General features: G+C 41.3%; 1 protein-coding gene across 3 annotated transcripts; it reads right to left on the reverse strand.

Moving 5' to 3' along the window:
* Nucleotides 1–4,641: 4,641 nt before the first annotated feature.
* On the reverse strand, nucleotides 4,642–23,881 carry RB195_015365 (uncharacterized protein; the record flags this gene model as incomplete). 3 transcript variants are annotated; one of them, XM_064206038.1, is made up of 22 exons in its annotated part: nucleotides 4,642–4,713; nucleotides 4,762–4,856; nucleotides 4,998–5,096; nucleotides 5,178–5,352; nucleotides 6,776–6,844; nucleotides 7,282–7,405; nucleotides 7,474–7,614; nucleotides 8,990–9,084; nucleotides 9,142–9,230; nucleotides 10,260–10,409; nucleotides 12,618–12,762; nucleotides 13,029–13,100; nucleotides 15,364–15,549; nucleotides 16,575–16,653; nucleotides 16,708–16,819; nucleotides 16,899–16,989; nucleotides 19,327–19,451; nucleotides 20,709–20,844; nucleotides 21,105–21,155; nucleotides 21,963–22,066; nucleotides 22,283–22,405; nucleotides 22,459–22,546. In XM_064206038.1, the coding sequence occupies 22 exons, from the start codon at nucleotides 22,544–22,546 to the stop codon at nucleotides 4,642–4,644; spliced, it is 2,421 nt and encodes an 806-aa protein (XP_064061917.1). The 3 variants fall into 3 exon arrangements, with proteins under 3 accessions (XP_064061917.1, XP_064061918.1, XP_064061919.1); XM_064206036.1 differs by lacking the exons at nucleotides 15,364–15,549; nucleotides 16,575–16,653; nucleotides 16,708–16,819; ... (5 more) ...; nucleotides 22,283–22,405; nucleotides 22,459–22,546 and having other exon boundaries at nucleotides 13,029–13,193; XM_064206037.1 differs by lacking the exons at nucleotides 4,642–4,713; nucleotides 4,762–4,856; nucleotides 4,998–5,096; ... (9 more) ...; nucleotides 21,105–21,155; nucleotides 22,459–22,546 and adding an exon at nucleotides 23,809–23,881 and having other exon boundaries at nucleotides 15,292–15,549; nucleotides 22,289–22,405.
* Nucleotides 23,882–23,972: the final 91 nt, after the last annotated feature.

Below are 23,972 nucleotides of genomic sequence, written 5' to 3' on the forward strand. Positions count from 1 at the left end.
ACACTACATTTCGTCCCTCAAGAGCCCTATTCCCCTTCCCTCTCTCTAGTTGTATCCTCTCGTATTCCGTGACAAACACTAGTGCGAGATCCTCGAACCAACAGATGTAGTCGGGTTAAAACGACCTAAAGCTCATCGCTCATAGATTCGGTCCGGATGAAGCTAGCGATGGTGCCGCCTCGATCTTCACTGCTGTGCTCCTCCGCCCCGCTTCGAGCACAGCTCTTTGCGCAACTGCACCGGGCTTCAGATCATTTTGGCCTGAGTATAACCTCGGAAGTAGGAAATATACCTTTCTTCGTGACAAATAACAGCGGAAGAGTGCGCAGGAGCCAGTTGTCTGGTGGAAAGAGGGGTAAAAGATAGCTGGGGGCCACTTAACACAGTTAAAATCGGTTTACGTTCGAGCTACACTTAGAGCCCAAAAACCTCACCTAGAGACCGCATTTGACAGTTAGGAGCAAAGGCCGTTCCTAACTTGTTTTTGGTCCTTTTTTATGGTTGGAAGTGCTACATTATACAACTTTGCTGTTACTTCCAGTAAGCCTACCAAGGGAGTTTGGTGAAGTTAAATCATTTGATAGTTTCAGCTTTATGATTTTGTCTTAGTAGCTTTCGACTTAATTTCATGGATCCTCTAAGAGCAATGCTTAGCTTTTAAGGCTCCGACTGACTCAGCAATTCACTCCCAGTGATGAACTGTCGACTGAGGAACTCTCGCCTTCCCAAATGAAACCATTTTACGGTCAAGAACGTTTTTTTTTGCCCTACGAGTGATCTTGTGTTCTATAGTGAAGTTCAAGTGACGTTTCTTCAAAAAAGTGTTAGGGTACCTCCTCTCCAACCACCTTTCGCCCCAGCAAGAGTCCCCGAACATGCTAATTTTAATTCGCTGATGCATATAGCAGGTAATTAAAAATTTTGTAAAAGTTTTCCGGGAGAAAACCCAGAATTTTATAGAAGTAGTATGCGCTACTGTAAATGCTTTTTTCTCGGATGCAGATCCTTGTAGCGACAACAATTCTCGGTGGGGAATTAAAATTTGATTTGAAAAATCATAGGATATGCTGATAGTGTTAGTGTTTTTTGGAGACTTTTTAGCAGCAGATGGCAATGCCATAAAAACCAATTTCCATTTATTTTTGTCAGCCGCGTTGACAGTAAATTCCTGATAGTGAATTTTAATAGAAAGCCTCAAGTTTACCAATTTCTAACCATATTTCAGCACTTCACCCGTTTTTGTAACTCTCTGCAAGCGGAGATTTTGCAATCCACTTATTGTTCCCAGTAGATTGGAATTATCCACTCATCTATTCAGCATTTTTCTTCAAGAGAAATGTCTTCGCTGTTTGAATGCCAGCGACGAAAGCAACTCTGACGTGGGCTGGGACCCTCTTCAGTTTTTTTCTTTGCAGCAAAGTCAATGCGAAGAAAAGTTGCAAAAATCTCCAAGGGAAATGAGCTGAAAAAAGCCAATGCAGAATATATGAAGTCTAATCAAATCAAGATGTAGTACGTTCACCATAAAATAAAATTCAGGAGAATATAGGTAAAGATGAAGGTGACGTATTGAAAGTGATTGTATGGACCTATGTACTGTACTGTACTGTACTGTCTGGAAGAGTATTGGAAGAATGTGAAAAAAGAAAGGGAAAGTCGTGAAAGGCATGCGTGAAAGTGTCGATCCGTCAACTGGTTCATGGCCTTTCTGATGAATGCCAAGACAGAGTGCATTTCTCTTCGCCTTTTTTGGTTCAAATTGTTCTTTTTCCCTACGAAATGCGCGAGGCAGAAGTGTGATGAAGTTTCCGCCACTTAGAAGCTCTCAAATTTTACTTATTCTTGTTCAGGATGGTTGCTTAACACAAATTGCACTTTTTTCTACTTTACTCCAGTGTTGCTCCCTTTTCACCAGCATAAGCATTTTCTCTGCTTCTTTGGTACTTTTAGAAAAGGATGTGCGGGCGATTTTATTATATTAGGGTGTTCGGAAAGTAAATGCCGAAACAAGGCAAAATTTCAAAACAACGCAACTTTTTAACAACATTTTATTATTCGACGAAATAATCTCCATCAACATCGACGACCTTCTGCCAACGTCTCACGAGATCACGGTTTCCTTTGGCGCAGAACTCCGGCCATTTGGAAGCGAAGAAAGCCCGTTAGGTCATTTTCGAGGTGGTCACGATCATCGTAGCGCTTCTCTTCCAGGTGATGCTGAAGCGATCGGAAGAGGTGGTCGTCACTCGGGGCCCGGTCCGGGCTGTACGGTGGAACTTCCCATCCGAGCTCCAGAATTTTCTAGGAAGTCTTCTTCGCGATGTGAGGGCGCGCGTTATCGTGCAGCAGGCGAACGTTGTAGGCAGCAGTGCGAAACGGTAGATTCCATGAACACCCTACCAGACGCTCAGCATGACCTTCTCATGGATTTCATCTTTCACGAAAAGATCCGGCATTTCATCGCCAGCGCACCACTCACGTTCGTGGGTTTGGTTCACGTAGAGGACCCATTTTTCATCTTCAGTGACAATGGTGTCCAGCCAGTCAAAAAAAGGATGAAATAAGCAAGGAAGAGGAAGCCAGATATGTTATGTGTATACAAGCGGTAGTGTCCTTATGTAATGTATTTGAAACGGGAACTTCCAGAACATCTCAAAAAATTTGCGCTACTGCGAAATTTTCGGCAGATACTTTCCGAACACCATAATACTTTACAATACAGCCGTGGACAGCTGAAGGCTCTCCGTAATTGTCGATACCGTTCAAGTGTGGTCCGCACAAAAACCGACAAAACTGCATTACTTTAGAGGATCGACTTAACCAATTTTGTTTTGTAGGTAAATAGGAATCATCCTAGAGCAAGTTTTGTATGGTGCGAGTGTAACGGGCGCTTGGGATGTCCGGAATGCAAACACGCATTTTTGATCTGTATGACTTTAGCGGAAGTGAATGAAAGGGAATTGTTGAAAACACAGAAGCTGCACACAATTCAGAATCGTTTGAGGTTTGAGTGGCTGGCGGTGGCTAGCCGATTTATCAAAGCCAACGCTTTTATCTTCCCGGAAAAGTCTTGTGGTATTTTATCTGCACGGAGGGATAAAATTCGTCGGCACTTGGACGGTTTTGAACCGTCGACCGGATGCAGTCGCAGCGGAACTTCTTACCACGACAACCGCACTGTACCCCCCGATGAAAGCTTCTACGTCTTTAACAATTTCCTTTCATTCACTTCCGCTAAGGCCATAGAGATCAAAAATGCATGTTCGAGCATTGCGGATCAGACATCCCAAGGGCCCTTCTCGAAAAGTCCGAGCCTATAAGTTGGTATCAGACTTGTCTGGGAGGATAAAAACATCGCCTTTGATACGTTGGGTAGCGACCCAGGTCATTAGAACCAGGACACCCGTTCACAAACCTCAAACTATTCTGAGTTGAGGTGAACGCGTTGGCGCATTCCAAGCAGATTTTTTCAACGCCAGGTACATACACTCTAAAGATGTATGAAACAATCGGGAATCATGTCTCTCTAGTCTAGTGTCCGATACCTGCGATCCCCATTTTTGTAAGTAAGAATGATTCGCGAGTCATGGAGGTGTTACGTTATTCTTATAAAAATACGATGTTATTTGTGATGCTGAATTTACGCGAAGAGAGTTTTCATCTGCATGCAGAATGTCAGCACATTTGGAACACAATCTACGCGCCGGTGATTCGAGGTAACTTCAGCATAGGGTCGTTCTCTCTTGAAATAGAAGTCCCCTCGGTGTGGCGGTCACGCTGAAGGAGAAATTCCTAGCTGAAAAAGATGTCGCAAACGATTTTTACCCTTCTACAAATGTTAGATAAATACGATTAGTAACCTCTGCACCTTCTCAGTATCTTTTTTTAGCGTTATTATTTTTTAAAGATCTTTCTAGTATCTTGTGAGGTTATCTATCTAGCAACATAAATATTCGCCTCTAGCTTTTACAGTCCTTATGGTAAGTGACCAGCGCATATCTGGATCTGGATTTGCTCGCTAATGGAGCTAAAATAACCACATCGTCCGTCAAGCTTACGGTAAATCCCTCGTCATGCAGAAGATCTTACAGTAAATCTCTCGGTGCACAAATGGAAGATTATTACCAAATTTATTGGATCAGTAGAAGTCCGCAAATACAGGTGCGCATAATACAAATCTTTTTCAACACAGTAACACAGTAAGGACACGCTTTTCACGTTGTAATTTACATATTAAAAAAGGTGTAAAAAATGTGCATTTCCTATCATAGTGCGATAATCGCCGAATAACAACAATCACGATGGCTACAACTCGCTTCAACTTGCAACAAAAAGGGCATGTCATTTCACAACGTATTCACATCGCTAGAGAGTTCTACTTAACCCTTCCTATGCAACGATTTTCGTCTTCAACTCTATTTTTTTCCACGATTCTTTTCTCGGGGGAATCCGTGACAACATTACCAGCCAGGCTGCGTTTTGGTCGCGGACGATCCTCGTTATGCGATGAACAAGAGAGCAAAAATCATGCGATGGATTATGTCACGGGAAAAAGAAAAAAAAAAGAAACTCCTGGACTTCTTTGATTCGGAAAAAACACGAGGTCAAAAGCGATACCGAAATGATAAATTAGACGAGACATCAAGTGAGGTCGCTCATGTGGTTATCAGCTTCTTCAAGCACCAACCAAAATGTATTCATAACTCCTTTGCCCTAGACACCAGTTTTTTGCTCAATTAGTTGTTAGTTCAAAAATCACACCTTTATCAGAATTTCTCCTCGCGGTTCTACCTCATACTCAGGACAAGCTTGTTTCAGCAAAATGGCGGCAGCCTCGGACATATGCACGCAACCGGCTGAATAATCGACCATTGTTAGAAATCACTATTTTCAAACGGTCTCGGATCTTTCCGATATGATGTGAACACAATAATGCAAAACAAAAATATAAAGTGTATAAGGTATTATAAGGTAATAAATATATGTAAAGACATAACCTTTGCCGTTGCTTTCCATACGACTAGCTGTGTTTACCGTATCACCAAATAGGCAATATTTCGGCATAACTAGGCCGACTACACCCGCTACACATGGTCCTGGAAAGATGAAGGAATGAAAATGTGTATTTTTCTGTCTAAACCTCAACTCGATTTTTCCCGGAATTTTTCCCGAGTTACCTGAGTGAATTCCTATTCGAATGTTAACTTTCTCTTGTGGAAGATGTGGAATTTGGAAATTTTTGAGATCCTTCAGCAATGCGATCGACATGCTGCATATTTCTTTGATGTGTTGAGTGCCGTTCCTGCGTGGAAGTCCCGACACGCACAGGTATGCATCACCGATTGTTTCTACCTATAACAGCATGGACGTGAGCGACAATAGTTCTACCTTTTGGAGCTGATGTAGCCCCATGGTGGTGGAAGAAAACTGGAAGAAAAAATCTATGGATCATTTCAAAAATATGTTAAAAATCATCTTTTTGGTCATAAACAGTTATACAACGGTAGCTAGAACTTTTAGGTTTTTACAGCGGCTCAGTGGTAAAATGCTCGTTTGTCAGGTAGGTGGTTCGGTTCCCATGGGTAGAAAATTTCCATCTTTATGGGGAATTTTCGTTTCTTTTTTTTGAATTTTCGACACACAGAAGAAATTTTACGAGGTTACAAAGCTGGGTTTCTTCCAAATCTTTTCCTTGCTCGATTCAAATTCATCTCTTACATCGACTATTTTACTAATTATGAAGATGCGATGTGTCTTTGTCCCGTGTGGATGGTCACATCGTAACCCCTACCTCATTGTAACACAGATTCAAGCCAGCGATCGTACACTGAGAGTACGAGGGACGGTCCTCTTCCTTTGATCACGAATATGGTGACCACTTTAAAATTAAACATTGATTTTTTGTTTCTTCACATTTGTCTTAATGAGGTCAATGCAGTCTTGCCGATAGGGATTGCAACGTTCTCATCCTCGATTTTTATCTTTTTATTTTTTTATTTTTCCAGGAACATTTTATTCTTATCGATTTTTCACATATTTTTTTGGAACTGGCCTTAGCGGGTCCTTTGCCTCACGGATCCAAATACATTCTGGTGAAAACGATATGAAACACGGTGCAGTTGCGTAAGCGGTTGCGCTTGAAGCGGCGCACTGGAGATAATCGAAATCGAGGTGCGACCATCGCGAACCGCAGCAGGGAACGGTGGCAGCAGGGGTGCTCACTCGAACCTAACCGCTACGCTCTTCCCCTCACCGCTTTCGATCGCAACCGCTTACGCAACTGCACCGTGACTGATGTCGTTTTGACTCTTCTATGCGTTCACCGTAGAGTAAATATTTCTGTAAAACCCATTACAAGAATGATCCAAACAACTACCAATATCAGAATGATAATCGTGGTTGTAATATGAAAAACCGCCCTTGATAAGGTAGTATTGAGCATAAGAAGGCGGTGCACAAAAATCGATAGATCGATAACGTCGATGTTTATGGTGAACGTAATAATGATATGCGTGATCAGCGTATGCTAATAACCGACCGATTCAATAATTCCAGCAATTTCTGTTCCAAGGTGCTTTTCCAGACATCACTAAAGCATTTTACTTCGTTTACTGCTTTGACTGTTTTTAAATGTGCTGATATCAACGAAGTATAAAACTAAGACCAAATCTAAATATTTTTCAAACTACAGTACTGGTATTTTTCTTTCAGCAAGACTTATCTTCAATGAACCAATTAGATGCGTACCATGTGCAAGTGAGGAGAAATGACTCACCTTGTACACATCGCGTTCGTCTATTTTACTGTCGAACAACGTGTAGAACTCGTTGAGGAAGTTCACAACCTTCAAAAACAACCCACTATTAACAGAAATTATGTGAAAATGCATTGGGTCCCTGAACATATATTAGAGAGAAAAATTGTTCATGGATAAATAGCATGAGATTAGAACTACAATCGACACGTAGGGAATTCTGTCCACCTTACGCACCGTATCCTCAGGGGGGTAGTGATCAGTACCGTCACTGTATCGATGCCATTCGCACACCAAATCGAGAAGTAGAAGGCACCGATGGACTCCTCGGACACCCTTTTTCGTTTCTTTATTGTTCCAACCCTCTTTTTTTCCTTTTGTAATTGTGCATGGATAGTATAACTTATCGGAGTAGGAAAACCCGTTTCCGGGCTTATCAGCCCCATCGTCCAATCGATCGATCGTCCCATTGATCAGCGGATTCCAAGGACGCAGCACATCAAGCACAGCTGCGGTGCTGCGGTTACCTGCATTGGGGTGCATTTTGATGCAATCACTGTGAAGGACACGACATCCGAAAAGAAAATCGTGACGCTATCGAATGACTCGGGAGTTACTGTTTGACCCGCACGAAGTTTTTCTGCCACTGATCTAAACTGATTTTTTTTTTTGTAAAATAGTGCGTTGTCTGCTTAATGTGAAGGATGTATAAGAGTTACCTAGGAAGTAAACGGGAAAGAAGGATGTCACTTTTCTTTCTCTCTTCGACAAGCTCTTTTGTTCTCACTTCAACTTCTTCCTGGAGTGTATTTGCATAGTTCTCCATTATTTTGAAAACATGGTCCATCAAATTTGTATTTCTGAAATGGAAATTGTATTCAGACACAGATTACCATCACTTAGCATAACCATGCTATATAATACTATAGTCCGTCATGCTATAGTCCGTGTGTGTGTGTGTGTATGTGTGTATGTATGTATGTATGTATGTGTGTATGTATGTATGTATGTATGTATGTATGTATGTATGTATGTATGTATGTATGTATGTATGTATGTATGTATGTATGTATGTATGTGTGTGTGTCTCAGTCAAGAAATTCCAAAAAGAGAGGGAAACGAATACTATGGCGTCGGCTTGGTGCGCTGGAGCCTCAACGCGATGAAATTGGGTGAGACGGGTCCTACGGCGTCGAATTCGTGCTCCGGAGTCAGACAGCTGTAAATGGAGTGGGTGGGACGGGTCCCACGGGGTCGGAGTGGTGCCGGGAAGCTATAGAGTGGGGAGAAATGGGCTCCACTGCGTCGGATTGGTGCGCGGGAGTCCAACGCGGTAAAATGGATTTCTACGGTTCCTTCGGATATCTACTTCCCAGCATGTCCCTTGGTGCTGCCAACATCCTTTCTTCAAAAAGAAGCAACACACGTGCGAACGCCTGCTTAAATACCATACATAGTAGCCAACAGTTTACGGAGAAAACTCGAACTACTTCAAATAATGTTTCCCAATTGTGAAGATTTGATAAAAGCATATTCTTCAAATATAGAACTGAGCGTTCAGGGAAAATCTCTCATCTATGCTTAAATTTTCAGGTTAGAAAAATTGAAGTAAGAGTTGATAGAAAAAAACAATTCTAATTTTACAAAAATGTCGCTACTGTCATTTCTCGAAGTTGAGCGAAGCAAACAGCAAAAAAGCCTGAAGTCCGGCTTTAGTCGGACATCCAGGCTATAGTAACATAACATAATATGATATTCAAAAATTTCAAATGGAGCTAGTGTAAAGGGATAAATGATAAAGCTTAAGAATAAAAGAAAAAGAGTAAAGAAGAATAAAGAATGAAGACTTGAGGAAAACAAAGATTTAAAGAATAAAGAGAGAAATTTTGAAGAAAAGAAATTAAAATTATGATAATTAATTATTAAACACAGAACAAGAAATTAAGATTTTTAAAGGGAATAAAAAAGGAAAGAGAAAAAAAGTAAGAAAATAAAAATTGAATTCAAAATTGTAAGAATTATGAATGCGTCAATGAAACGACTAGCGAGGCTAGTGTGAAGTCAGTGTTTTTTAATCGCTCATGCAAGTTTGGGACCAACTTTTCGACCCGGAGACATGAAAGGCTTGATTGCCCTAGAACAATTTCCGTACAGTATAGTATAGTCATACAGTCATACAGTCGCAGAACCCTTTCCAGTGCGATACTTTAACCCCAGAGTAAACTTCATAGCCACCTTTTTCCAGCAATAGATCTGAGAGATTGTTGTATGGAAGCGGTGTTCGGTCTGTACGTTGGCTCTTCTTCCCAACAGTCACGAACCAAATGTAACTAAAATGATTACAGTAGAACTACGTATGAACATTACAGGAAAATGTTCTTGTTTACCAAAGAAGAATTAATCCCGAGTGACGGATCTGGATTGATTTCTGGTCGTATCATTCTCTTCCCTCCTTTCCTGACCATATAAATAATCTCTGAAAGGGAGAACGCGTTTATACTGCGTGAGAATTTCTGCAGAGCGTTCTGCACAGAAGAAAAAAAACCGACTCAGATAAACTACTACATTTTTGAGACGTAAGCGGCTAAGAAGAAATGGGTAGACAGAAAATGTGTTACCAATATATACTTTAAGTATTCGCTTTTTCTTACTGAAGTATGCGGGAGATGGTTTCAATGCAACAAAGTAATCCAAAATGGTTAAAATAACTACTCTAAATCGATTGAAAATAATTTGAAAACTGCAAGATTAGTATGAGGAAATCCAGAAAGTAAATCTTCCTATTTTTTAAAGCACAGAAAACATAGTTACATGAAATGAAAGATTTCATTGATGAAAGGTAGAGCAATGTTTGAGCTATTTTTCGACATACTCACCACCACAACTGAGACACTTCTCATGTCGTAGGATCAACTTTTATTATTATTGTGTTGTAGAAGTCTGCCGCCCTTGAAAGGAAACAGCGTGTGACAGTTGTCCTAAGCTTTTCGTCCTTGTCAAAACGCTGATCGGAAGACAGGAGGAGGTGCAAGAAAAGACGGAAATCACTGGGAACAAGACCATGACAATGGTCGTCCACACAGGGCTCGACGCACAGCAGCTGACTGTTCTGCAGGTATTCGGCTCAGGTGAGTTTCGATCATCCAGCGTATAGTAATGATCTTTCTCCGAGCCATTTCCATCTTTTCCGGAACCTCAGAAAATTCCTGCACTACAGTCAGCGTCTCGACAACAACGAAGAACTATCACACGCTGGCTGGCTTCATTCAAGGGCGGCAGGCTTCTACGACACAGGAATACAAAAGTAGATCCCATGATACTTGCCGCCGGTAAATTGTGAAATTTTTGTTGAAATTTTCCATGTAACTATGTCTTCCTTGTTGAAGAAAAAGATAGAAAAACTAACTTTCTGGATGCATCTCGTATTTGGTTCATAAGTCTGACAAATCGCCTTTCAAGAAATAAATGTTAAAAATCAGTTCAATAATAGAAAAATCAGAAGCACCATCTATATCTTCGTTGCGATTTTCCAAATTCCATGGACTTGTCCTTCCAATTAATTCAGAGCAAATGATGGCGAAACTGTATACATCGCCCTCCTTGGTTCCGGCCGGATTGGCACTGCGCAGAAGTTCGGGAGCCAGGTAGAGATTTTCTGAAGTATATTTGATAGATTCAGCAAAAGTTATACCATCGTTTCAAAGAACGGATAGTTTAGCCGAGTGTTTGCAACAATTGACAGCGATGCGCTTATTGAGGAGGACAGGGAGAAGAGGGAGCGTTTGTCGAGGAGGTGAAGTAGCGGATGCGTCGCAGTCACCTTTCTAAATCTGGTCTGATAGAATTGGTAATTATGAAGCCGCAATAATAATATTCTTTTTTCTCTTTTCTTTCCCTTTTCTTTATTTTTATCTTTTTATTTAATGAATAACAGTAAAGTTGATCCAACTTTATCGCACACTATATCTGAAACCACGCATGATAATTATTTAATGTAATGGAATTAATTATTAATTTGAAGCGCACAGACTTGCAAGTCAAGTGCAAAAAACGGGAGACAAAAGTTTGCCAGTTTTTTTTTACCTTCGAGCTCTTGGTCCGATTTTTTATTTTCTTTTAGTTAAATTCAGCAGAACTTATCACAGTTAGAATAAAAAAATGTAATGTCGTCTCTAATCTTAAAAAGAAGCCGGAAATTCCAGAAATAAAATCTGCCATTTATCGGAAATGGCGAGAACAAAAGTTTAGGAATTTCTTAGTTCTTATACTAGTTACGTTACGTTTGCTTATTCTTGTTGTTCTTTTGTGATATTCTACAGTTTTTTTTTTGAGGCAAATCTAATTGTTTTAATAAGAGGGGAGAAGTTGTCCTAAATGTGCAACAGCAAAGCCGATATCGAAGCCGTTTCATCAAGTGCAGGGAAGAAAAAATGTTCAACTTGTGTTACCTGAGTTTTATCAACTTATCGAAAAGCAAAACGTTATTGTGAGGATTTTTAGGGGTGGCCGAGCAAAAAAATTGCGAAAAGAATCGATATCAAAATTCTCAGAGAAGTTTATAGCAGCCCGCATTTAATCGGTTGTTTACGGGCAATAATCGGCTGTTGTTCAAAAAAATCTGGTTAAAATTTCAAACAGTTCCGTGGTTCTTCCAGGACTTTCCAGCGGCGTTTGTGTGCTGGCAGACTGTTTGTGTATTTATTCTGTAGAAGATTCTGTTGGAAACCGTTGGTTTTCACGAGAAATAGGAAGACCTGTGCAGTATTTGCAAAATCCACGCTTTCAGTGGGCGGAACAGGATTGAGGACAGACCATACTCCTTGACTAGTTGGAGTTTATGTTGTCCGGAAATGATGGACAGATTTATTCTCGATGCTAAATGCCCAGTCAACACTAGGTCCAATTATAAATACCATATTCCCTCCTGCGAGTGAATCTTGTTGCGTTCAGTGGAGATGCTGCTCCTAAAAATGCTACTCGGATCAACCTATTCGTCACATAAATCAAAGATTTCTTATAAAATATTCTATGAAGTAATCTGCCAGCAAATGAACGACGTTGGACAATCCTGGTCGACAGACGGAAACTTTTGGAAATCGAGCCAGATGTTCTTGAATCGACGGGTTACATTCGGATTATTACCAATCTCTCCAAGAGTTTCGCTAACAATTCTAGCTTTTTTAAGTCAGCTCTAGGAGTCTTCACGATAACTTCGTACTTGTCGAAACGTTGACAAGCGTTAGCGACAGTACTTGAATGAACAGTGTAACGGATGGATTTTGTTTTGTCTATCCTAAGCAGGTCCCGCAAATTTAGACCAACTTCTTGCCTTCCACTTCTTTCTTCCTCCGTCTATCTAGAACAATGGATTTTTTTAAGAAACAGTAGATCATGACAAAAAAAAAGCAGAAAGAAAGGAGGAACACACAAATGACATGAACACAATACAACAAAAAAATATGGGCTGAACTATTGTTCGTGCCTATTTTCAAAAGACTTGGAATTGCAAATTTTCCTTCTGCATCCTTCGCCTTTCAAACGAAAACTTTGCTTTCCTTACACCAATTTCAATTGTAAATGCTTTATTTAATCGGAAGAAATGAAAAATCGGAGCAGAATGAGAGAAAAAAATAGCTAAACTTTTGTTTGTCACTGTGTTTATAGATACAGGCGAATTGTAACAAGCACTAGCAGGAAATCGTGGTCCATTGAAGATGATCAAGTCTATACTCCAACTTTTCTAAGAAAGCTATTTAATTGTGCTCAAGAATGATCTAAGAATGTTTCTAATTCTCTACCATCAATAAAGTCCGACGAATATAGTAAAGAGGGGAAATTTTCCATTAAAAAACGAAATATAAACCTCTCTCTGATCTTTGCTCATGAGTCCTTAGAAAGTTTAGTCCGTAACTGGAGAGTTTCACTTGCCATCGATCATTAACCAGACAATTTGAAGATGTCAAATATCCGTGATACTTTAGAAATGAGCTGTGAATGAAGGACAATCCCTGTAAATTGCGTTTTGCAGTTTTTCATGGGAAGGAAAAAATATATAAACGTCTTATTTTTCTTCACTTTAGCATCTGTGATCTCGTGCGATTCGAAAAAAAAGCTAGTACTGGGTTATTCGACTCTTGCACCTCATAGTGCAGTCTCCACAGCAGATTCGTCGCAATTCGTGCTGACGGAACGCTGCTGGAGATGGCGACGACTTTCTTGATGGTCTGACTCCACCACAATCATTAAAAGCTAACAAAGAACATTGCACACTTACGTTTGCGATTTCGGTGATCAAACAGAAGATGAAGAATCCATCCATGTGCACAGATCTCTTCGCTATGACATCCTGGAATGAACTTAATATTGGCATATAATGGTAAGTCACTGTGGACCACTGTCTATGTACTCTGCCAGCACATTTACTCTGGATATCGGGCATCCTACTTCCTACGTACTCCTGCAGCTTTGCAAATCGGCTGCTGATCAAAATTTCTTCTTCACTCTGTTCGGTTCGACGAGGAGCGACTGACTCAGGTTATTCACGGAGATCCACGCCAACCAAAGTGCTGTCGTGTCCTCTGTTCCCTCCCGTCTTAGCGCCTTCAAATTCCCTTCTCTTCTAATCCCTCTCGAATGAATTGTGTGTGGCTTCGTCTGATAATAACGTAGAATAGAAGGCTTGGTTGGACGATGTTTTCGAGTGAAAACCAAGTATTGATGCTGCCTATCAGAATTTTTTGTTGAATTTAAAAACTCGAATTAGTTGTGGAACAATTATGATGTGAATATCTGGGAGCAACCACAGCAACTTTTCTTTAAAGATACTGACGTGCGAAAACTAGGAAACACCATTAAATGAACCAAGTTTTAGAATTTTAGTTGGTGGTAATGAGAAGGTACAGTAGAGTCAAAACGACATGAAGCACGGTGCAATTGCGTATGCGGCTTCTTTCGAGGCGGTGCGGTGGAGCGTAGCGGTTAAAAACGTACTGAAACCATTCATCGCTGTAGTTTGCGATGGTCCCACCTCGGTTCCAACTGCTGCCTCTACCGCGTCGTTTCAAGCGCGCACGCAAATGCATCGTGCTTCATGTCGCTTTGACCTGACTATAAAGAATAAAGGACAAAGTTTCTGGCGTTAATCAATCCGCTTGGGATGCGCCTCCACATTCTCCTCAATTCAGTGCTTTTATCATCCAGGACAAGTCTGGTACCAATTTATAGACTCCAAAGGGATGAAAGGCTTGGTGAGCACTAGGGCGAAGTCGAACTTTCGATTGCTTGTGCAGGAAGCGGAACCTCAAACCGCTACACCCCATCCGCACCTGACCTGAAGAGCGGGTGTAGTGTAGCTGTTAGAGGTCCGATAAATTGGTACCAGCCTTGTCTGGGGGGATAAAAACACTGAATTGAAGTGAATGTGGAGGCGCATCCCAAGCGGAGTGATTAACGCCAGAAACTTTATCCTTTATCTGACCTGACTATAGAAGCCCTAAATGTACGGTAACGTAAGATGTTCACAAGCATTTTTTGTTGATGTACTCAAGTTTTTTTGCAACCGATTTTAAAGAGAATTTTTTGTGAAATACTAAGCAGAGATCTCTAATCAGAGGAAATATCAAATTCATTCTGTGTCCCTCTGATAGCCTCAGCACGTCTCAGCTTTACCGCCTTATTACAGACGAATTAAGCGTTCTGGATGCAAGTTCCACTGGGTACTACAACCTGGTGCGTGTCAAAATCTTACTGTTGTACATGTGTCAAGTGGTCCATTTGTGCTGATGCCTCATAAGTACCCATTATTAACGTGGACCCGAACCTAAGCACTCCTACACTGGACATTCGCGACATTCCGCATCAATTGTTTTGAAAAACAAAATTGCATTACTGTTTCAAATGAAAAATATCAGTGTATCCTTACCGTATTCCTATAAGAGTTTCTAATTGAGACCGTCAAATTGGCCAAACTATATGCCACTTAAGATATCGTACTTCGCTGTTAGTAGTGATAATTAATGCTATAACCTGCATATGAAAATAAAAAGTACCCGTAAACTTCCACGTGAACAGCATTTCCACAGCGAAAAACAAATTGTGTCATGCATAGAAAGGCCAACAAATCGATTGATGTTGTCGTGATCGATTTTGCACATCTATGAAAAATAATTAGGGGAATATCATAGCTGAATCGTTACAGTAAGGAAAGTTCTATTAACGTATGTATTTGCACTCTTCTAGCGCATAGTTTTCACAAAAAAATGGTGAACATAAGGTACTGTGCCGAACTTGGGATGTTGTGTGATCCCTATATGACGACGACGATGAACGATATTTGTTTTACAGTAACGTTTTTGCGAGACATTTTATTTCCTTTCATCTTCAAAACGTTGTCTCCAACAGAGCTTCCTACGCATGTCATGGGCATGGGTTCTTTTGAAGGTTCCCTTTTCTTTTTTTCTGCATTTTCTCCAGAAATTTCTTGAATTGTCAATTTGACTATAAGAACTGATGGAAAGAATTACTGTGGTTGGATCGAATTAATTCAGTCGAACTCTGAATTTTTGGATGGCTCGACTTACAAACACAAGGAATGTTACATGTGAACTTACCTTCCTCAGATGGATGTATCTGTTTTCCTCTATGGAAGACGTTGCTGCATGTTTTTCAGCAACTATCGATTCATTCTCGTACGTAAAGAAATAAAATTTTTCGGATGCATCTATAGAAGACATCAATGAATCAACCGTTCTTCTCGTTTGCTCGCTTTGCATAGACATCGTAGAAACGTCCGTTTTCTGGAAAACAATTTTCTCGCGTGGAAATACGGGATACGTTCGAATTTTTTATCTGTATACCTAAAAACGTCAGAAAATGCTTGCTCTGCACTACAGTGTCAATGCTCAGTGGGAGGTTATTCGATCAATAGTTCGAAGAGTTTGTGGGAACAATTCACAAGTCGCACTCGAAAGGGAAGCCAGTAACTTGTTGAGACTGCTGTCATCGGAGTGAGCAGTAGGTCATTCTCGTGCTCCAGGCCTGCCCCGATGACTCAGAATTCCGGCCTAGTCTCTCTGGACCATTACGGGTGCTGGGTGGAGTCCCTACCTCTGCTTAACCCCTCTTCCTTTTGCAGACATCGAGACTAATCCTGTATCTCTCCTCTCCTTTCGCGTTACTGCAGGATCCTAGAAACCTTATATGTTATGCAGCATGTGGTTATCGTTGGTTTTTGTTATGGAGCTACATGGTTTATCCTTGTCACACTATTACTATAAGAAAAAGCTACATATGTATTTTGCTAGCACTATAAATGATTTATTAGAAATAGCTACAATTAAATACTACACGTACACGCAGGCGAAATGTTTAAGGTTTGGAGTTCGCAAGTGTTTCTATGGAGACGTAGGACTTCTCCTATAAATGCAGAATTCGGGACAGAAGAAGCAAAAGAGGCTTCAGTTCGGCTGGTAAGAGAACTCCTACACCCACAGGATTGACGGAAGAAAACGATTGAAATTGACTTTGTCATTCTTACAGAAGAATTCATAACTTTGACCAATCAATTCGGTCAATCAATCAAATCATCACGAACCATTCAATTCGTGATGGAGCATTTAGTGGATCATGCGTCTCAGAAAACTGCCAAAATGTCGAATTTCGGAGAGGAATCTATGTGAAATCTATGTATATACCTATATTTATTTGTTGAGTGACTTTTTCTCTCGGAATAATATTTCTTTGTTTTTGTTAGTTGTTGATTAATGCTTAGAATTGAATACTAGTTCAATATGGTTAGCTTTGCTTCAACATATTCACCAACCTTGTTCACCATTTTTTGAAGAGCCGTGAAGGGTACAAGCCATTTCATGTTGATCTCTTTTTCATGCATAACCTTTTCCCTGAAAAAGAAGAAGAATTTTTAGGAATAAATTCCTATAAAAGCTAAGTCATACCTCCATATATGTGTGCCGATGGCTGCGAATAATACAATCACAAGGAGAGAAACAACTAGTAGGGAAGCGAAAACATGAGGATCCTTCCCGAAAATTGAGGTGCACTTTTCATCTTAAAAGTAGTCTACGTCTGTGATTTCCTTTTGTTAAAAATATTTGAGGAACATCATAACGCAGAGAAAGAAATCTACCTTGCAACCCACATTGAGGGACGTCAAGTGGCTTTACACCCCCGTAATTTGACCATACTTCTTCAGGATCGGATACGAACGTGGTTATGTTCTGGAAAGGTGTTGTGTTTAACAAGGGCTTATGGTACCTCGTAGGTAACACATTCTACACGCATTAAAACCGAGAAAATTTTCCTTTATTATAAATTTTCCCCACTGTGGCTCTCGATTTTCTCGGTTGTATTCTGTGACAGCAGAAAAGACAGACTGTCACTTACATAGTTGGGTCGTAGGGAGAGAAAAATTTTGCAAAAAAAAGAGAAAGAACTCGAAAAGATGTGCTGAACAATATGCTCGTTATTCTTCGCAGCCACGTCAGTGATCAGATGTCAGATGCCGCTTTTGCTGCTTCCTTAGTGAGTTTCGTAGTATTCGCCTTTGATTTTTGCGAAAATGGAACTGCGGTTGCAGACGGCAACTCAGTGTTAGCTACAGAATATTTCCTGCTTTCAATTCTGACGTTTTCCTTCCAATGGTTTCTTTTGACCGATGGTCCATACGGCAGCATTAGCAGTGTCAGGCTCAGGTGCTGCGGTCGTATACTGAGAGTCTGAGGAAGGCTCTCATTGTCCAGCTGGCGTAGGGAAAAAAGACTGCAAGTGAGAGGAGCCAATCGAATGCGCTCACATAATCTCAGGATAACTCAAGACCTAGGGTTAATGAAGTTGAATAATTCTGGTGTTTTCAAGTAATTTCAAAAAACCTCTAAAAACAGGTTTCAGAAATATTGCCTCGAAGCATCGAGCGTATCCGGACTAGATTCACTTCAGATAAACGAAAAATCTAATAGAATTCAGTTTTATAAAAATACTATTCGAGAGGAGCGAGTGCAGAAGTGTCATTGCTATCTGCTCGCGGTGGTCCTGCTTGTACTGAACGCGATCAGGCATTTCACAGAACAATTGTGCTAGATACGATAGATGTGCGATAAATGTGCGATAATCTTGTGCCATATAGCCTAGATAACTATATGGCACAAGATTCTCGTACAATGCGAAAAAGTGCTCTCGTCCAGCACATCGCCAAAGCACACAATCTAAAAGTTGATATAGAGGGTGCTTTTGGCAACAGCAATTCGTTTCGTCACGCTGAACTGCCCTATATTTTCGAGCATTCCCTACAACCTGCTCTATCTAGCCTTCTACGTTATCCCTGTGTGCCATTTGCTGCGCTACAGTAGACATGTCGGAGTCTCGCCTGTCATCAATGACGGAGACTACATCTTCTAGTTTAACGAGGTTGATGAAAAGACGGTAAGAGGCTGTGAGGAACGGCTACAAAACTCTGGTAGAGGTGTTCGGTTTCACGGTTTTTGCTTGCTTGTCAAGATGCGCCGTTGCAGGACTGCGGGAGCACAGGGAGCAAGCTTTGGATAGTAAGTGCCCATGCATGTATGGAGAGCGAGAACAAGAGGGGACCTTCCTACGACGAAGTCAATGCGTTGATATCAAGGATACCCGGCCAGCAGGTGATCATTGTGGAATCGATACGAATATGGGATTTGAACAACAATACGGTGCTCTAGGTAAACGAAACTATCGCGTGAAATTCACGCCGGACAGCGCTACCGTACTGTCGACTTACTGTGAATGGATGGGCTTCGCCGTCGCTTCAGTGTTCGAGAGGAATCATAGCTGTCTGCCTAGGTGGCACGGGTCACTTCTTTCGACGCCTGAGGAGCAGCACAAACGAAAGATGAAAACTCTCAAACTTCATCTCGGATACTTTCGAATACCTGACGAGGAACATTCCTCGGTCAGATATCCGAAAGTCTAGCGCTGCTTTCGGCACTGAGCAACGTCCAGTCCTCTTCAGCTTCAGGATCCGTTTCTGCAGAAAAAAACGAGAAGTTCCTCCTAGACGGTAAATTGAGGAGGCAGGTCTGGGAGACGAACAGTCCGGAAGGAGATTCCGTCAACCTGCATCTGTTTGGTTGGAGTACTGGCCAGAAAGGAGCTTAAAGATGCAGATTCACAAAACACATCCAGGAAGCGGCAAAAGAAACGATGCCGTTACCAGAACAAAGTAAGAAATTCGCTTTTGCACTTGTGGAGACGACATCCACGCACAATCCTGTGCATTTGGCCCGCAGTGCTAGTGATTTCAACCAGAGAAAAAGCTGCGTCGTCAACTGCAATAAATTCGCGAGAACGAGTGGATATCAAGAGACAAAAATACATGGGAGTACAAGAAAAACTATGCTTCCCTAGGACAGTGGAATATGTTAATCGCAAGAGAAAATACGGTCTACAAACTGTTGGGTTGTCTATTTCTAGAGAAGATCTATAGTGCAAAAAAACCACATCCAAGGAATCGACGAAAAAAAAACACATCATCCAATTCATTCTTCTAAGAGAATAGTCGTACCTTCGGAAGCTTACGAGCTTACCACTTTGTCATGGTTGATGCGTACAGAAAGAATTTTTTGAGGTTCTCCCTTTCTGTCAGCAATAGAGACCGTCAAGGTTGCGACTAGCTGTGCAAGATCATTGATCGTCACTGGTCCAGAAATCCCTGCAAATTGAAATCTAGAAGCGAAAGGAAATTTATTCCATTACACTAACACCAACTTTTTAGTGATTTTAAGGGCTAGAAATTTCTGGAAACGCTGCTTTATTCGGTAAACATGTAAATCCTGCTTACGTTGTCATTTCAGGTAGCTGTTTCAAGTAGCGAGAAAATATCCCAACTCTTGGTTTTCCTGTAGTTTTTCTCCTCCAAACTTTACATGTAGTTTTTTTTCCTCAAAAAGTAAAAAATGGAGACTGACACTTAGTTCCTCGTGAGTTTGAAGAAAGAGATGTTTGAAGCAAAAATAAAAAAATTGAAGTGTGCTCAGATAAACAATTTTGCGCCAAAGTCTTCCTTCTTCAGTTCGGAGTTGTTTGGAGGTTGAAAGATGAAGGCGCACAATACACAATTATTTTCAGAGGTTAGCCGTTGTAGCAAGCGTTTTTACCCTCCTAGACCAGTCTGTTAACATTTAACTGATCTCGGAAAAACGAAAGGCTAGGTTGGTGTAGAACCATCCACCGAACAGCTGCAGGATATGAATTACCAGCGTGCTTCATGCGGGCGACGTTAAAAACTCATCTGCTCCACTCAAGCTTCTTTTTACAGCTACCAAATGAAAGATTTTCAAAAGCTTCCACCCGAGATCTTTCGCTGGCTCCGTGAAACGTTATTTGAAAAAGTATAGTGAAACAACAGTTGAGGAGAAATTGAAACTCAGCGAGGTGAAGAATGTCGATCAGTGATGGATATTCCACCCTTCCACCAAATACAATTGGGTCGAAGCAACGTGAAGGTCGGTGCAATAGCGTATGTTCTCGATCCCAACCGCTAGCTCTACCGCGCCGCTTCGAACGCAGCTGCACCGAGTTTCGCGTCGTTTTGTTCCGACTATACCATCCTACCCATAAAAAATATTTACATTTCGAAAGGGTCCTATTTTCTTTCCTATCCGTTCATGATTTTTTTCCTGCATTCCAATCCTACCTTCACAAGAAATCAGCGGATATTTCGAAACATTTTTCAACAGTTTTTGCTTCAGATAATTCAAATAAGCTTCTTGAGTTGTTGGGTTTAAGGTAGTAAAAACGGCAAGAAGAACAAGCAGTTCCCATAGTTTCTGCCCAAACGCATCTCGAAATTTCAGAGGCAGGAGTCGCAATTACACACTTTTGTGCCGCGTCATTTTCGTCCGCCCCATATTTTTCCACATACGGCGTAGGGCCGCAAAATTACGACACATTTCTAAATAGGTAGTACCCTGTATAGTCATTGCCGAATTCTTGATTATCAGGGTTCCATTTCGAAGCTGAGAAATGTCCTCAGATATCGTGCGGTTCAGTGACTTCGCATATAATATGACAATATGGTACAGTTGATAGGAATCCAGTGAAGCCTTAAGTAAAAATGCTGGAATTACGCAAAGCACACTGAGAGCAAATTAGAACAATAAAGACAGATTGAAGGAAACAAGCAAATGCCGCTCATCTCTTAAAAAGAACCCTAAACTTGTTATAAAACAATGTAAAGATTACGATTAAACCATGGCACGAGATGGAAAGGCAGGAGATCTGAAAAAGAACTCAACTCTTGATAGGCCGGGTGCGAACACTCTCCTATGCAATTGAATGGTGCTTGTCGCATTTTCTGAATCACTCTTTTCCTGAACTCTGCTACGTTCTCGTGTTGAGAAGGAGACGATGATATCTGAATATTCGGTCTAAATCAATTAAAAGTAGCATACCAGGAATCTGACGTGGTAAAAGAATCTGCGGGAAAATCCAGAGTTAGATCTGTAGATTGCGGGTTCAGGGATGGTTCCGCTCCTCTCTCCCTGATTGTCGTAAGAAACGGCATGGAAGACGACATTTTTAAGACGATTTCAGCGTCTTAAAAATGTCGTCATCCATGCCGTTTGCAACGCGCCACACTTTTGCACGCGCCGCATCCGCATGTGCGATCGGTCGAAAATCAGTGGTGTCTTCTTACCAGTCTATTTAAAAGCATCGCCCCACGAATCTGAGCTGGTACAGATTTCAGGTGGAGTATCCGTATACAGGGTCACAGATTATGGAGAGGGAGGTGATTCCGTTCATTACTTCCTAATTGCCAGAAGATGCGGCGCGTACACAAGGCTGGCGCGCTCCAATCGAACTCGTTGTAGAAATTGCGCGCCGGAACGCTACGGTACCGGAAGATACGGAACGAAGCCGTATCTTGCGGGCCTTCCGGGTTTTTTACGGCAATTAGGAAGAAATGGACGGAATCACCTTGCTCTCCGTAATCTACTACCCCGTAAAAGAATACTCTACTTGAAATCCGGACCACCTCAGATTTGTGGAGTGATGCCTTTAAGCTGAAGCCTCTGTTGCTCTTAGTGCCCTTGGATTAGTAAGGGAACTTGCATTCCTATTGTAATACTAGCAAACTTTAAACTAAAAAAAAATTGAGAACGACCTCTTTGGAATGGTTTGTTTGGAATTATTATGTGATAATCATGCACACTAATCTCACCGACATGGTTCTCAGATACGCTTGCAAAGCATCGTCGTCTCTACCGTCGGGCGTTGAAGAAACATCCTTCCAGATTGGAGTCAGCTTACCGTGTGAACCCAAAACTAAATAGGATTTTGTTATCGAGAACTTTTCACCGAGCAATTTGCTGATCCTTTTTGCCTCTCAGAAGTTAGAATCAGCTAAGATTTTACTAATTGCGTGTCCATTCACTTGTTGTGCACACCAAAAGCAGAAACAAATTAAACCAAATGAAAGATATTCCAATAAGAAACGCATGTCAGCACTGAAATTCAATCCAAATAGTTCAAATGTACTACCGTAACCTCCACTCTGTGAGTTAACGATGATGTAAAGAAACTCATTTGTTGTCATGCCCAAATCAAATGATGCCAATAATGCTGTGCGAATTGCGTGTGGTTCCGATAAACACAAGGCAATAACTGAAAAAAACTACAAATAATGCTACAAAAAATCTCAAATTGTTAGAAGTCACTTCGAGCAACATCTCGTGTCCGTGAGAGCGTAACTTCTAGAGATCTTGAGTTTGGATTAGGAACGTACGTGGATCTAGAGGTGAACATCTTTCCCACCATTCGATACAGGACGGCCTGAAGAAATGTTAGTGTAAGTGTAAAGGGTAAAGTCCCCTTAAAAATATAAATTAGCCGTCGAAAAAAAACTCAGTTTTGTTGTGAAAGCAAAAGCAAAAGGCATAACCTTTCAAAACAGGCTATTTCTCAGAACATCTATTCACATGGTTTATCATAGTTTATTACTTGAGCCTAAAGACAAGCTATAAATGTTGTTGTTATTTAATGAGAATGAAAATTTAATTAATTAAATTGGACTGATCAGTAGTGATTCCGAGAGGCTCCGACGGAGCTAATTACTTTATCTGAAGGAGAAAAAAAAAACAAAAAGTTTGATGTAATTTATCTCAGGCAAACTTTTCCGTTAAAGCTGCCTCAGTGCTGGCCTAAAAATGCACTTTTATCAAGTAGAGAATAGTATGTGAACGTGAATTAGACTAAGCCACCTCAAATTAAGCAGAAAAACAGGCGTTTAAAAGAGCACTGTTTGATCCTATCTCTCCAATGACGTAGCCTATTACGGGCTATAGAACGGCGCTCCGCAGGGGTCTACGATTGCGTTGGGGAACGGTGCGGCAGGTCCTGCTTCTCACTCGAATTATACTACTTCTTAGTTGAATAAAGTAACGGAGTGTCTAACGTCTAAGTCTGAGCGCTGCACCACAGGAATAGTCCTGAGTTCGATCTCCTGGGACTATGCATGTCCTATAGTTTTACAACGTGCAGTGTCAGAATGATGCGTGAACCAATGCAGCAAATATGGAAAACGGTCACTTTGTAGGCGAAGCAGGATTGACATATAACCGGTGCAAGAAATACGATGGTCTGGCAGCAAGGCAAAGGACACAAGACATGTTATCTACAACGGTAGCCAAACACTAGAAACGCGGTGGGCATTCTTGTCTCTCAGGGCTTCACGGGAGGCATCCACTCAGATCAAGGATGAAGATAAAAGGATAAAGTTCATAGCGTTAGTCAATCCGCTTGGGATGCGCCCCCACGTTCACTTCAATTCAGAATCGTTTAAGGTTCACGAACGTGTAACTGGCCTATATAATGACTTGCGGTGGCTAGCCGATGTGTCAAGTCAGTGCTTTTATGTGTCAAGTCAGTGCTTTTATCCTCCCAGACAAGTCTGGTGCCAATTTATCGACCCCAGAGGGATGAACGGTTTGGTGAGCGGTAGGGCGGATTCGAACCTCAGATCGGTCGTGCAGAAAGCGGGACCTCTAACCGCTAAACTACACCCGCACCTATTCCGTCCGTATGGGCTTGATCTGAGCATCCGCGTCTGTCACTCAGATCAAGCGCACCACAAAACGGCATCTCCTGAGGTTAGTGAACCCACTAAACGGGACAAACGCTAGAAAAGAAGAATAGTCGGATGACGATCAAATTTTTTGAAATCTGTAGCTAA

The sequence above is a fragment of the Necator americanus genome, chromosome V (assembly GCF_031761385.1).
Source record: "Necator americanus strain Aroian chromosome V, whole genome shotgun sequence".
Classification (NCBI taxonomy): Eukaryota; Metazoa; Nematoda; class Chromadorea; order Rhabditida; family Ancylostomatidae; genus Necator; species Necator americanus.